Source organism: Lissotriton helveticus, chromosome 8, assembly GCF_964261635.1.
Source record: "Lissotriton helveticus chromosome 8, aLisHel1.1, whole genome shotgun sequence".
NCBI lineage: Eukaryota > Metazoa > Chordata > Amphibia > Caudata > Salamandridae > Lissotriton > Lissotriton helveticus.
The window spans coordinates 325,524,910-325,541,278 of NC_136069.1; the positions used below are offsets into that span (position 1 = coordinate 325,524,910).

The 16,369-nt window shown below is 52.7% G+C and overlaps 1 protein-coding gene across 1 annotated transcript in view; it reads right to left on the reverse strand.

Annotated features, from left to right (window-relative positions):
• MIPEP (mitochondrial intermediate peptidase) overlaps positions 1-16,092 on the reverse strand; it is a 574,688-nt gene extending 558,596 nt beyond the window's left edge. The window contains exon 1 of the mRNA XM_078657099.1: positions 15,826-16,092. Coding sequence (XP_078513225.1) covers positions 15,826-15,972 — 147 coding nt within the window. The 5' untranslated portion in view covers positions 15,973-16,092. The remainder of the gene's footprint in view (positions 1-15,825) is intronic.
• Positions 16,093-16,369: the final 277 nt, after the last annotated feature.

Consider the following 16,369-nt stretch of genomic DNA (forward strand, 5'->3'; position numbering starts at 1 on the left):
AGCACCTGCTCCATTTCTGTTGGAACTCATTGATCACCTTTGACAGTGTGCTTCACTTTATTACCCGCCAACTCACTGAGCTGGAAGTATTCTGCAGTATAAAATTGCATCTTATTGTTTCTCACAAAAGAAGACCTCATCTTCCACCACCTATCTCTGGTCTCCTCGTCTTACTAGGTTACTTAAGTGACACAGGGCTCTCCTGGCTCCTCTTCAATCTATATCTCAGTCCACATTCTCCTGAGATACAACCCTAAGGCCCAACCTGCGAATTAGGTAGAGAATAACCAAATCCTCCAGTCCTTCTTAAGCAGATATGGCATGCATCCTCAAAAGCTGCAAATCTGGATACAAGTCTACAAACAAGCATCAGAACCCAAAGACCTGATCTGCAGAGTCCCATAGGGATCATCTTTCAAACCCACTTTTGAACATATAGACGACTCCTCTGGTTAGCATCATCAGATCCCACGGAATCAACATCTCCTACGCTGATAACACCCAGCTCATTTTTTCCCTATCAGACAACACCATCACTACCAAGACAAACTTCAAACAATGCATGACCAGCATGTCCAATTGGATGGAAGAAAACTGCTCTAGCTCTACATCAATAAAACTGAAAAGTTGATCTCCGGGAATAAGAGCTCACCTTAAGACTACACCTGGTGGCCCGTCAAACTTGAACACACACACACCCCAATCGGCCTCTCTAGAAACGTAGGCCTCATCCTGGACACCAACCTCACCGTGAAGTCTGAGGTCAACACTGTTAGCTCCTCATGCTTCCACATACTCTGTATTTTACGTAAAATCTTTCAAGTGGCTCCCACTGAGCACATGGCACTAATCAATGGCAACGCACTCTACAAAAGCATTCCAACCCATCTTCTTCACAGACTTCAAACCATCCGAAACGCTGCTGACAGACTCGTCCTTGATCTCCCACACAGAGCCCACAGCATACCACTCCTTAGAGAGCTCCACTGGCTCCCCATCCAGAAGTGATGTCTCGATAAAACGTCTTACACACGTATTCAAGTCATTATATAAGGGACCTGCATAGCTCAATCACCGGCTCCACTTCCACGAACCCACCAGAAAGCTTCGCTCAGCATCACTGTCACTCACACACACACCCCACATCCACAGAAGCATAACAGGAGATCAATCATTCTCCTACCAAGCAGCCAAATCCTGGAACGACCTATCCAGCACTTCAGGACTGCCTCTTCACTTCTTGAATTCTGCAAAAAGCCGAAGACCTGTTTTTTTCATTAGTGTTGCTGTACCATCGAGACTGTACTCAGACCCAGCCTACACTCGCCTACTCAGGGCCTGGGTACTCTCACAGATGACAAGCAGTGCTCTGTAAATCTACCTTGAATTACATTACACATGAGGATTTCACACCCTTGCTCATCCAAGCTATATTCACACAGATAAGTTGATGTCGGAGATGAGATTCATTTTGTATTTAACCCCGGAGTTACTTGAACCGGACAAGTTGTGAAGTTTTAAATATACACTCTAGAAAAGTGAGGCCAGTTCAGTGCCACTCATCCTAGGTTTGTTGCAAATGTTTCCTAAATCTATGGCAGAACATGGATGTGGAATTCCTATAGACCGACGCCCGGGACACATTGTTTGGGGTCAAGGGCAACACGTTTCCATGTGTATTTTGTCCTTGGGACAAGAAGGCCCAGCCCCCTACATCACAAAACCTTTGACTGTCAGTTTACAGTACCACATTATGGCTCAGAGAAAGGCACTGCCTGCAGTTCAGGTAATATTTGTGTCCATCTGTTAACGCTGTTCAAACTTGTATTTATGGTTCATTAATGCAAAACCTTTATGATTAGGGTGAGCGATCTAAGTACATGTTGTAAGCTCAAACTCTACTACTGACAGTGGTTCCAGTATAAAAATGTGTACACCCGTTTTCAATGTTTAGCAATATGAGGCTATGCATACTGTTCCCAGAATGCTCTCTGATTAGATGTAAATATATGCAGAACCTTGAAAGCAAGATTGATTATTCTTTGCATTCAAAATTTAATGTTCACAAAAAAATGCAAAAACATTTTGCTTAAACTACTGTAACATTTAAGGTACCGTTTTCCTGCAGCATCATTCACTAAAATGTGCTGATGTATGCTAGTATTGCCCAAAAATATTCATAATGGGAAATCAGTATAACAAGTCTTAATAAGATTATGGGAAACATAAAAATGCAAGCATTGGTAAAGTCAATAGGTCTGAAATTGTTGTTCAGCCTTTTGGTTTTGTCAATGCCTGACTTGTTTTGGCATGTTTTTTGTAAAACCTTATTGGTGTGGGAGCTGCAGGGCCCTCATCATTATAACAAACATTGGCAAAAGCAATCATTGTTTTGGTCTCAAAAAGCACCCATTGCTACAGTAGTTCCTGGCACTGAACAAAACGACTGTGTGCCGATTATGCTCCTTGTGAAACAACAGAATGCAGTGAAGCTAGCAAACAGACAGTGAGAGACAGAATTTTAATAAACAAAAAATGTCATGGTTAACGCCAAACCTAATTAGGGGCCCAATTATTAAAGTCTCAAAAGTGCACTCCTGGGGGCGTGGCTTAGCAGGCGATGTGAGCAGACGTGCTCTGGAAGGGCTCCCGCTGTCACCCGCCATCAGAAGCAATTTAAGCGGAGCTGGGGGACCCTGAAATTGCCCCCCGGGTAGCATCGAGGGTGCCTGTGCGACAGGAGGCGGCGGACGAGCTGCAAATCTCCCGGGAGGCAGCTGGTGCATGAGGATCAGCGGAGCTGGGTGACAGGCCTGGTGCGGCGGCCCGCCATCTTGAGAGCCCCTGACAGAGCGGCATCCGCGTTTGGTGACTGGACGGCGAACCCTAGGGGAGAGAGTAGCGAGTGCGACCCCCGGGGCGAGGAGCTGACCGTCGGGTGACTGCGGCCGACCCTAGACCCCCGGGAAGCCACCGGTGAGCGGGATTGGAGAAGCCCGGCTGCGGGCCTGAGGAGGTAACCCGCCATTTTGTCCGCCTCGGATAAGTGAGGCCTGCGGCTGGAGACAGGGCGCCAGGGCCCTCTTGTAGCAGGGGCGGCGACTCCCTTTGTGACACGGCGAGGCGGAGAGCGGAGCCTGGGCGGAGGAAGCAGCTCCGGACTGTGTGGCCGTGAATCGCCTGTGGAGAGACCAGTGGCGAGCTCGTTGCAGTGACCTGCAGCCCTCTGTGAGGTACAGAGAAGTGCGGGCCCCGCGACCTGCAGGCATTCGGCGAGAGAGCTCATAGCGCATATAGATCTCCCCCACTACAGCAGTGGGGCGAGGGGGGGTTTTGAACCGAGGGAGAGACCCAGGGCTCCGGAGACGACGGCCCCGTCCCAGGGGCCTGGGAGCTGAAGACCGACGCGTCGCGCCATTTTGGGGGCTGAACGGGCGAGGTGCACGGGCGGATTGGGGTTGCTGGCTTGCCCCTGTGTGGACGCACTACGGGCTGAGGACCGCCTGGCGGAAGGCCGGCTTGCGGCCCTGCGGAGAGGCCCGGAGAGTGAGTGGAGGCTGGGCAGTCGCCCCCACTCCCCCCCCCCCGGATATCTCGAGGTCTGGAGTGCAGTGGGCCTCAGAAGGGGCAAAGGAGCCTCCTGGAGGAGCTTTCACTGGGCGCTGTGCGGCTGGTCTGTCCCTGGAACATCGCGGACCGACTATAGGCAGCAATTAAGGGACTCGGCGGCGCGACAAACAAAGCTGCCTTTGGCGAGACGGGACCCGGGCCTTGAGGCGGCAGACATCGGCTGCGGGTGAGGCCCTGCTTTCCGGTGGGACATTGAAGCAGGGAGCTGGCTTGGGACAGAACCAGGCACCAAGGTGAGCGGAACTGGTCCAGGGAGCAGGGCGGCAGTGGACAGTGAGGCCCGCCATTTTTGGGTGTGGGGATTGCATTGCGAGGCCAAGCACTGTGAGCAACGGACCTTTGGTTGGGGAGGGTACGGGCAGCCTTTCAACCCTAATGTGGACCCCCGGCGCTTTTGGTGGCTAGCTGGACAGTGGGGTGCTTGGCGTGGCGTGGGACTTGCTGCAGGGGCCTTAAATACCTAGGCGGGACACTCCGCTCACCCTGCCATTTGCGACCTGCGCGCCAACAGTGTAACTTGGTGCGACGGCCTGGAGAAATAGCGGCCTGGTCTGCAGCTTGGAAGTAGGGGTGCGCAAGCTGTTGCCTGGGTGCCTTTGCAGAGGAAATTGCTGGCGAGGCCGAAGAGGCCTCCTGTAGCTGTGTAGTGGCTGGTCAAAGCTTGCATTTACCCTTGAGTGCCCCCGGGTTCGACTGCGACGGGGGAGGGGTGTAATCTTATGCGCCAGGGCAGTTATTTACTCTCAGTGACCTGAAGTAGGGGGGACCCTGTTGCCCTGTTGTGATTCTTGCCTTCACCGCCCCGGGTCGTGGGAGCTGTCCGGGTGTTCTGTGCTGTGCCCTAGCCCCTGCCCTCGCCGAGTTGGTAGCCCGGGCCCCTGACGGCGGGCCTGGTGACCCCCGCATGTAGCCTTGCACCCTGCGGGTGGGGGGGGAGGGTCTGTTGGGGTACTATAGTGTGGAGAAGTTAGTGAGTGAGTGTGGGCCTTTGCTTGGCTCTTTTGCTGGCGCCTCGCGCCCTGGCCCACTACCCGGGGTGTCTCGGAGACCGCCCGTAGCTCTCGGCTGGGAGTAAGTGAAGCTGGCAATGACGCGCTCCAATAAAGGGAACAAAGCCGACCCGACTGCAACCCCCAGGGACAACACTGTCGTGGCAATGTGGGGAAAGGCGGGGGCGCCTGCCGCCGGTGAAAGCTCGTCCCAGACCGCTGGAGACTCCCCGCCGGTCACACAGGCCTTTATGGCCACCTTCATGTCGGAACTGAAAATGGAAATAGGATCCCTGCGGACTGAGGTGCACACATGTGTGAAGGAACTGCGGAAGGAGGTCACGGATCTTGGGGACCACGTGGACGGGCTGGAGAGGACGATGGACACGCGCACGGAGGACCAGGAACACCTATGGCAGCATCTGGTGGCCCTTGAGGAGTAGAATATCGAGCTTCAAGTAAAGCAGGAGGACTTGGAGAACAGAAGCCGCCGTAACAACCTCCGCATCCGGGGGGTTCCTCTTGGAGAAGAAGGGGAGGACATCATGGGATATGTGGCGCAGCTCTAACACGAGGTCTGGGGTGGCGAGAACGCCTCCCCGCCGGCTTTGGATCGAGCCCATCATGTAACCGGGCCTGCGGGGAGGCCGGGGCTCCTTCCGGACATTCTGACTAGGGTCCACTTCTTACGCCGAAAAGGAGGCAATCTGGAAAATAGCGCGGGACAAATCAGATCTGCGATACAAGGGGCACAAGATTCAGATTTTTCAAGATCTGGCGCCCAACACCCTGAAGAGGAGACGAGCATTTCGACCGGTGACGGAAAAATTGCGCAGTATGGGCATCGCCTACCAATGGGGGCATCCGTTTGCGCTCATATTTCAGTGGGAATCCAAGCGCAGAATCATAAGGTCTTATACGGAAGCGGCGCAACTCATCCGCCTACCGACAACACCGCCGCCGAGCCCATCTCAGCCCCGTAGGCAGGAAAGAATACCGGCTGGACCGTCTTGGACCACAGTGCATCGGCAGCATCGTGTATCCCCCAAGACTGAGCGTTCAACCTCTCAGACTAAGCAGGACATTATAGCTCATATCCGATCCCTTGAAAGGGATAGAGAAGAGTCCGGCGGGCGCTCCCCAACACCATGAAACGCGGGGCATATGCTTAATACCTCCTGGAGGGGAGGCTTCACCCCCACGCACACATGTCCTTGAGGGAAGGGATGCAATGCGGTTCCTCACACACTACCCTGGCTCCCGGATTGTGGGGGGGGGGGTAGCGGGAGCCCCCAGTTGTTAGATCTTTAGGAACGCCACAAACCCTCTTTGGACTGCCCCTAAGGGATTGACATCCCAGAGTGCGTCCAAACCTGCGGGTGTATGATGCCCTGTACAGGGGACAGTGTACTATGGCCCTGTTGGCCGCTTTTGTTGTGCAAAGATGGGTGGCCTTGTTGGCCGTCCTTTCTCTCTCTGCCCTTTTCCTCCTTTTCTTGTTTCCTGCTACTCTACTTTCCTTCTCCCTTTTCTTCTCACTGGAGTGCGTGGAGGGGGCTCCGGGCGATGGAGTGGTGTGGGGCTGTGCGGGTATATGCTTACTGTGAGTGTGGAGTGTGTGGGACGACTGTTAAGGGGGCGCGGATGATTCACGACAAGACCCCAGCATGACAACAAACGCACCTAGCCCTCTGAAGGTCTTAACGTTCAACGTGAAGGGCCTTAACTCTCCCAATAAGCGTCGGCAGGCGTGGCACTATCTCCTTCGACAGAACCCAGACATCATATTCCTACAAGAGACGCACCTCTTGCAAGCTGACACCAATCACATGGCACACCCTAGGTACCCTCTCCAGTTCTGGGCTGCAGCGGACACAAAGACAGCAGGAGTGGCAATACTGTGCAGGGCTGGCATCAGGCGGGGAGGCGACAGGCCCTTTAGAGGTGGGGATGGGCGCTTCCTTAGAGTGGGCGTGGAGGTCGGACGCCGCCGTTTCACTTTGTGTAATACTTATGCCCTAACCAGGCGCAAGACCGCTACCTTCTGGATCTTTTCAGGGAGCAGATACCGCAGGGAGGCCCCTCACTCATCATAGGGGGGACCTCAACTTGGTCTGGAGCCCCAAGATGGACTGCTGTGAGGGCTCCTTCAGTGGTGCGGGAGCAATGTCCTCGGCGGATTTAGGGCTGTTTGATGCGTGGCGTTACTTCTCCCCAGAGGGAGTACTCGTTTTATTCACATGCGCACCGTTCCTATTCCCGCATCGATTATTTATTCATTTCCCATGATTTCTCCCGTGATGTCCTCGGGGTCACTATGTCTGATATCTCGCTCTCCGACCACGCCCATGTTGAGCTGCTCCTGCAGGACCCGGAGGCTTGCCCTGCCCGGGAACGGAGGTGGCGTCTGCCACCTGGTATCCTTCGGGATGCGGAAGACATCAGGGGGGCCATTGTTTCTTACTTTGAGTGTAATGACTTGCCGGAGACGCCCTTTCCAGTGGTCTGGGACGCCTTCAAGGCCAAGATACGGGGGCACATTACTTCCCTCTCGATTGCGCAGGCACGCGAGGCACGAGCGCTAGAGGATAAACTGACGGGAGACATAAAGGAGGCGAGCTGCAGGATCAGGGCTGTTCCACCCTACGGTCAAGACGACAGCTGGCTAATCTTAGAGGACAGCTCCGGATGTTGCGCACAAATAGAGCGGAGATATCCCTCTTGACATTGAAGAAGAGGTACTTTGAGGGAGGGGACAAGGCGGGAAGACTACTGTCGAGGAGGCTGAGAGTCCGTGCCGCTAAAATGCATATAGCCAATATCCAACTGGCGGATGGGAATAGAGTCATGACAGAGAAGGACAAATGTAAGGCTTTTAGGGACTATTATGTGGCACTGTATAGGGAGGAGAAACCGCCCCCGGAGTTGGAGGAGGAAGTACTAGGGCAGTATGAGGGGACGACGCTACATCCTCATTATGCGAGGCAAATGGAGGAACCGATAACACAGGAGGAGATAGCAACAGCCATCCGAGAGCTCCCCTTGGGGAAAACTCCGGGGCCAGATGGGCTCCCTCTATCCTTCTATCGCATGTTCCAGGCGCAGCTCGGACCCTACCTTCTCTGGCTCTATAAGTCCTTTACGGATGAGGAGGGACCGTCCCCTGATATGGGATTGGCGGAAATCTGTTTAATCTTGAAGCCTGGTAAAGACCCTACAATGTATGCGTCGTACCGCCCAATTGCTTTACTAAACACCGACTTCAAAATATACACCAAGTTGCTGGCGAAGCGATTGGACCCTCATATGCCGGGCTTGGTAGACCCTGGTCAGGTGGGTTTCATCCGCAACCGATAGGGGGCAGACAACGTGCGCAGGGTTGCACACCTTGTGGGGAAGGCACACCACTGGAATATCCTAGCCTGCCTTCTTTCGTTAGACGCGGAAAAGGCGTTAGATCGGGTAGACTGGTTCTTCCTAAAAGCGGGGCTACACAAGATAGGGCTAGGCCAGAAGATGATCACTAGGATCATGGCGCCGTACCTTGCACCACGGGCCAGGATCCGAGTTAACGGGCAGCTCACGGAGCCGTTTGACATCGGTAGGGGAACCAGACAGGGCTGCCCACTCTCGCCTCTATTATTTGCCCTGGCAATAGAGCCTCTAGCGGATCTGGTCCGCCGGACCCCTGACATCCATGGTATTCCCCTAGGTGGTCAAGACAACAAAGTAGCGCTCTTCGCGGATGACCTTATCCTTACGCTCACGAAGCCCCGAGAATCCCTGCCGGCAGTGCACTCAGTGCTGTGCCTCTTTGAGCGAGTCTCTGGCCTGAGAATCAACAACAATAAGTCTTGGGCCCTCAACCTTACCATTCCAAAGGCGGAAATCCCCCATCTGGAGCGGATAGCTCCCTACCGGTGGACGGCTCAGCATATCCGATATCTTGGCCTCCAGCTGACCCCCTCGCTGGACGACTGGACGCAAGTCAACTGGAGGGAATGTCGGCGATCGGTCCTTGAGGATCTGCGACGGTGGAAGCCGCTCGTGCCGTCTTGGCTGGGCAGTATCAATGCCCTTAAGATGTCTATTCTCCCCAGTCTTATATTTATTCCAGTGTCTCCCCACTCCCATACCGCTGCACAACATAAGAGGTTTGCAGCGTGACCTTACCAACTTCATCTGGGGGGGGGGTCGGGGAGGGGAGAGGCCCCGCTTCTCCCAGGCTCTTCTGCTGGCGCCACGAGACAGGGGGGGACTGTCCTGTCCTAACCTGGTGGAGTACTATTGGGCAGCACACCTTCGTTTTATAGTGGAATGGGGCGTCACTGAGAGCGAGAAGGGATGGTTGCACATGGACAGAGCAGTGACTGGGCGCACCATCTGGGATATGGCGTGGAAATCTAAGACGGGGCGTTCCCCGAGTGCATACCTGGCGGTGCCCACGTAAACGGTGCTGGAGATCTGGGATAAGGTAGCAGTACATAGGGGCCTCACGACCTTCCCCTCGCCACACACCCCAATTGAGGGGAATCCGTGCTTCCCGCCGGCCCATCACACTAAAGCCTTCCATAAGTGGACACAGGGCAACTGTAGGGTGCTTACGGATTTGTTTGATGGAGGCTCTCGCAAGACCTTCGCCCAATGCAGGGAGGAATTCAAGGTACCGCTTGAGGCTGGGATGCAATATGCCCAGCTGAGGCATTGGGTGTTGGCAGACGACACATATCAGGCGGCCACTCGTGTTTTCACTCCGTTCGAGCGGCTAGCTCGCTCCTTTACTGACTCGAAGGGCCTGATCTCAAAAATCTTTCAGATCCTACAGCACCCCCACACGCCGCCCTCCCATCTGTACCAGCAGCGATGGCAAGCCACCTCAGACACAGACATCACCCCGGCGCAGTGGTGCCGTCTGTGGCGAGACATTCCCAAAATATATCTTAGCATTTCACAGCAGGAGAATGCATATAAAATAATGACCCAGTGGTAGTACACGCCCCAGCGTCTACATAAAATGTTCCCTGGAGACTTCCTTCACATATGGTGGACCTGTTCCTCACAGACCCTCTTCTGGAAGGAGGTCTTAAGCCACATCAGAGGGATACTGGGGTTTCCTCTGCCTGAAGCCACTAGCACGCTACTATTGGGTGTCAAACCTGCTGGCCTGAAGGCTCTGACTCGGAGCGACTGGACACTGGTGCTTCAAATGCTAGGGGCAGCTAAGCAGCTCCTTGCTTTACATTGGGAAAAGACGGAAGCGCCGCCCATTGCTGCTTGGTTTGTGCGACTCTGGCATGGCATAACAATGGAGCTTTTCACAGCTAGATTGCAGGTTCGCGACACACGCTTTAAGGCGATATGGCAACCCTTGGTGAAATATTTATGTGCAGTAGAACAAGCGCGGCACATGCCTCCCAAGCTTCGGACGCTACGGCTTGTAGAAGACGCTGTGGCCCCCCCCAGAACCAGGCAGGCTGCTACCATAGAAGCTCCAGCATGTAATGCCTAGAACAATGCAGGTGCTACAAGCCGCTGACCCCCTCTCCCCCCACCCTCTTTGACATACTCTGTGCTCTCTTTCTTCTCTGATCTAATCTCTTTACTTATTCCTACTGTCTACTCTGATCTGCTTTCACCTTATTTGATACTCTGTTGACGTTCGGACCCCAGTGGTCTAATTGTTCTAACCTTCTTGGTTTACTGGTTACATTCGGTCCTAGAGGCTGGGCCACCTCAGGCAATGACTGCCCGGTATACATTGGGTAACATATGACGCGGCCGGCCCTGTCGGGTTGTAGGCGAAACGCTGTGTACAATGTTGTTGAGTGCGAGAACTATGAATGTTATTTATTGCATTACTTTCTGACGGGGCCGGCCCCGAATGGGTTGTAGGCTTAACGCTGTGTAACAGTCAGTTTCTTGCTTGCTCCCTGTTTCGGGGGTGAAATTAAAAAAGATTTGACCTAAAAAAAAGTGCACTCCTGTCCTTGCAATAAGTGCAGATATCCGACTTTCGTGAATTCACAAGACTTTACAGAAGTAGGCCAAGAAATATTACTCCTAGAAAATATTTGTGAACTGCATTTTAGCATGAGAAAATGTGCAAGTGTAGACTTGCTTATGCGAAAATCTGAGTGTTTGCAAGTTCACTTTCTCTCTAACCACTTTTTCCCAACCCTGGAAGAAGTTTTATGTCTGCCATTGTCAGGAGTAACCGCCTGATTCATCAAGCAAAATTGTGCTCGCAATAGCTGCGAAAATGCTATTGCGGGCGCAATTTCCCCAATCGGCATTCACCACGACAATAGCGAATTCGCAAACACATAATAGCGAATTCGCAAATAGATTCGCAGAATCCCGGCAGGAGAGCATTAGCGAATCGGAAAATGCGACAAACCACGGAAACTGCGAAAAAAATTGTGAATTCGCTATACACTCGCAATCGGTAATCATGAAAATTCGCAAATAGCGAAAAAAAACAAAATCGCTGTTTGCGAGGCGCAAATTAAGGACAACCCAAAGCAGGTGGTAACCATAAAAGCCATTGAATTTTTTTTTTGAAAAACCGTTGGCCAATCAGTAACAGGTGCAGGCCTGACCAAACACACATAAGGAGAATCAGCAGCAGCATTTTGAGTCTCACAATGCCAGGAATGTACATGGTGGTCAGGCGGCGAAGGCTACAGCGAGCAGCACGGAGGAGACGCAGAATCCAGGACAGGATATTCCGCCAGTGGGTCACCCTGCTGGGCCAAACCAGAGAGCAAATATATGCAAAGTACCGCCTGAATGGGGAAATGATAATCCAGCAAATACAGGACCTTGACCCCCTGATGCAGCACCCAACAAGGCGGACCAATGCCGTGCCTACACATGTCCAGGTATTGTGTAGCCTGCACCTCCTGGCCTCTGGGAGCTTCCAGGGGATAGTAGCGGTTGCTGGGGGGATATCCCAGCCCACCATGTCCCGCTGCCTAAGGAGTTTCCTTGACGCAATGCTGACCCAGCTACACCAACACGTCACATTTCCCACCAGCCAACAGGATTTGGATTCGACCAAGCTACAATTCTACAATATTGCCCATTTCCCACATGTGATAGGATGCATTGACTGTACCCACATCGCCATCTGCCCACCATCTGCAACGGAGTACATGTACCGCAATCGCAAGTCCTACCACTCCCTCAACATCCAGATGGTCTGCAATGCTAAGACATACATCACGGACATAGTGGCACAGTACCCAGGGAGTACCCATGACTCATTCATATTCCGGCACAGCGGCCTCCACACACGACTGGCCAGGGGAAACTTTGGGGAAGGACACCTACTTGGTAAGTACACTTTGTCCACAATGTCACATTGCGATGAAGTAGCTGCGCTGCACAGGCACTCACCCTCCGCTCCTCTCATTCAGGTGACAGTGGCTACGCCCTCCGTGAATACCTCCTCACCCCATACCTCAACCCTGCTACACCACAGCAACGGCGTTACTATGTTGCACACATACGGACAAGGAATTGCATTGAAAGGACTTTTGGACTACTGAAGAGCAGATTCCGCATACTGCACAAGACAGGTGGGGCCATGTACTACAGTCCTGATGTGTGCTGGCGCATTGTGGCTGTCTGTGCAATACTACACAACATTGCTACCAGGCGCAGGATACCTGTAGACATCTCTGGCAGTGAGCCGGAAGGGGACGACCGGCCACCTGCACATGGGCGTCATGCACGCGGGGAGAACCCAGCTGAAGGCCACAGACGCCGCAACCACATCACAATGAACAGTTTCTAGTGCACCCACTCCCCTCACCCAACAAATCACAATTGCATGCAAATTGAAATAATGACAGGACGCCAATGTATGATGCAAGAATAAATATTATTGTTTGATTCACAATAATAGTGCAAGTTGCCATCCTTCCTATGCAATCAGTATTGCCCCATACTGCTGCGTCCAAAACACAGGGCAGGCTTATAGTGTCAGCCTGTGCCTGTAAAAGTACATGTTATTCAAGTGCGCCTCCGGCGCGAATCACCCAAGCGCCTCTCCGGCACCTCCTCTGCCACCGCACGTGACCCTGCAGTGGGCCTGGTGCTACGTCGTAACACCGCTACCTGTGAGGCAGACTGGCTGCTCACACTTGAGGTGCCCTCGCTGGCATCGTCCCCCCCGCCATTGCCAGGTACAGGGGGGTGGAGTGCAATAACGGCAGTGGTGAGGTGTTCTAATACTCTGGCCACATCCTCGCAGCATTGGATTAGCTGCTGCTGCTGCGCCAGGGACCGTCGCGATAGCTGGGATGTCGCATTGCCGATCACATAGTTAGACCTGGTGTATGACGACAGCCGCGTCAGTAGCTGCCGGTGGTGGCGGCGCCCGGTGTTGCGCTGTGATATTAGCGCAGCAGTGTTGGCCTCCATGGCTGCCGTCATGCGGTCCATCCTCTCCCCCACACCTGCCATGGCTGCCGTCATGCGGTCCATCCTCTCCCCCACACCTGCCACATTGCGGCCAATATTATGCAGCTGCATCTGTATGGCCCCTTGCCGGCGTGCCTGCATCTGGTGAATGCGTAGCATTCTACGCTCTATGCTCATGCTCAGCAATCGCACTTCCATCCCCCTCCTGCCGCTGCGTCCATTGTTCTGCAGGCGAGCCCTGCCATGCCTGCTCTGCTGGCTGCCCACATTGGGTGGGCGCTGTGTCACCGCTGTCGCTGGAGCAGATGTGGAGGCTCCAGCTGCTGCGGGCCTGGCTGCAGGGGTTGGTGCAGCACCTGTTGGTGCTGGCGCTGATGCTGTGGGCCTGGCTGCAGGGGTTGGTGCAGCGCCTGTTGGTGCTGGCGCTGATGCTGTGGGCCTGGCTGCAGGGGTTGGTGCAGCGCCTGTTGGTGCTGGATGTGTTTGTGACAGCACCTCCTCCGCATCCTGTGGTTGCTCATCGATGAGCAGCCTGTCACTGTCGCTGCTGTCTGCGCCACCTGTGAGGGGAAGTGGACGTCCATTAGTTGCATGTATCTGTCACACGTGCAGTTGCTACATGCATGCTGGATGACATTCCCTGACTGGCTGTAGCATTGCGTACTTTGGAACCTGTCTGGCTGCATTGGGGTACTTGTACATTGTGGCCACACTACATGTCCCACAATGCTTTAGGGCATTACCTAATGTGCACCGATGGCATGACTTTGGAACATTATGGGAGGCTTTAGGGTAATGGCCATTCATAGGGGACAGGGTCGCAGTCGCATGCCACTTACCTTGGCTCTCTTGGGTGGGGCGGGATGAGTCCAATCTGATGACCCCAATGCACGCCTCGGACTCCAACGTGTCCTCGACGCGGTCCTCCATGGCGGTGTTTGGAGGGACTGTTGGTCCTCCCCCTCCAGTGGCCAGGGACTCTCCTAGCCTCTCGGCAACCCTCTCCTTGGCACGACCTCGGAGGTCGTACCACCTCTTCTTTAGTTCATCCAGTGACCTGTCTGCCACGCCCACGGAGTTCCCTGTGGCGCGATCCCGAGCCATATTCTCCGCTTCTCCTGCTCAGGCACCCTCCTTGACTCTTTCCCAAACAGTTTGGAGTGGTTCTTTACCACCCCTTCGATGAGGTGCTCCAACTCCTGTTCGGAGAACTTCAGTTTTCTCTTGCGCCCGGTGTTGCTGGGCCCCGGCACAGCCTCCTCTGCCATTGCTGCAGTGAGATTGGGTGTGGTATTCCAAGTTTGCAGGTGTCCTTGCAGGAGCTGACTCAGTTGCTGCCTCGAGGTCTGCCTCGCTGTGGTGAATGGGGGTGGGAACTGGCTGCTTCCTGGTTGCGATGTCATCACTGTGCTCGAAAAGCGACTTCCCGTTTTCCCGATCACGCGTATTAGCGATTTCGCAATTAGCAATATCGCTATTTGCGATATCGCAAATCCTTCACGGATGTTGCCGAAAATAGCGATTAATCTGCGATTTTCGACACTCGGCAACGCTTTTTGCGGCCGCGTGCGAATCGCTTTTTTTAATCGGAAAAAATCATGAATGCCGATCTGCGATTTCTAAATTGCGATTCGCAGTTAATCGCAATTGGGAAATCGCAGATTCTGGTTTTCATGAATCAGGCTGTAAATGTCCAACCTTTCTCAGTGTGGGAAAAGATTAGAGAAGAGTTGGTGAAAACCCTTAAAACATGCAAGTTAGTAGGTTTGCACAGACTCAAAGGAGCATTCCAACCTTGGAACTGATGCTTACCTGCAACACCAGTATGCATTAGGGCCTTTGGCAGCCCAGATACCTCACTAAATCACAAGACTGAAAAACAGAGACTAGAGGAGGGATCTTCCAGCGATCAGAAAAGCCCTAACAAACCACCACATTATTAACTACCGGATAGCACTACTAGAACACAATTTAAAGCGCTACTTATCGCAAGACAGACATAAACACAGTATATACTGACTGAGTGACCACAACATTGACAGATCAACTGAGGTCTATCCAAAACACACAGTGCATTAATGGGGCCATCCAGTGAAAGACGTCACACTATATATCAAACCCCAATCAGACGTCATTAAACAAAGCAACATTCTAGAATGCTTATTGTTAGCGATTGTTAAAGACTCAGAGGTGGGGAAAGTAAACTGTTCTTTTTCGCTACAATGGATGGCCACTTTACATTTAGCAGACCTGAATCTATTAGTCTGAAAACTGAAAACATTCTTCAGTGATAAACTCATGTATTTTTATGTATCCCCTTATATACTATAACATACATATCAAATCAGCAATAGGTTGTATTGTTGTAATGGACATGTAAGAACCTGCGTTAATTAAATGTTAAGATCAAACGAAAAGCCTGCATTGAACGACTTAGCGAAATGACAATGTCACCTAATCTGAAAAACAATTATCATCTGTGTGCACGTGCGTGTTGAACTGAACGGGTGTAGGGCATAGTCTAGCATTCGTAACGATTTCTGAAAGTATGGGGTATGACTTTCTAAACGTATATATATATGGGTGCCAATGTGTCCATAATGCCCAAAAATAAAACATACTGCTACACAGAACGTGCTGTGAGCCTCTCACACTGATGAACAGTCTGCACACGATTTGCTGTCCGAATTTCACTGACACCTTGGCCCGGACAGCCAATCATCATTAGGCATGCATGCGGAACCTTATTTTCAAGCAGGCTACACAGCGATGTGCTCACCGTGCTCTTGCCCGATAGCTCAAATAGCCGCTGCTGCCTGACATTGAAGGCTGCGCCCACAGGAGACCAACTGGTGCTGACCCCCCTGCGCAGCCTGGTGTGCCTGATCGCCCCTCGTAAAAGACTCCTGACGCCCAGCAGCATCATGGCTCTGCCCTGAAGTGGGCCACTGCACCTCAGTGGAGAATGCCACGGGCTGTAAACTTAAGGAATCTTTCTGCCTTTCAATGGTCCCGGTTCCTGCATGCTGTCGCCAAGAGCTGTCGTAAAATCAGGCCGGCGCATTCAAACTAGTCTACGGCGCAAAATGGCATACTCAGCCCGCCATCTTTGGTGAGGTGCCGATTTTTTAAACTTTCAATTATAATAAATAAAAGTAGTGTTTTTAAATCATTCTCGACTGCCCTAATTGGCTACTGCGCTGCACGAGAAGATGGGTCATAGGCAATACCTTCAACCAAAGTAAGACTCTTTTCTGTCCGTAGTTGATAATTGTCAATATTTGAATTGTTGCCATCCACATTTATTGTGGAGAGCGCAAAGA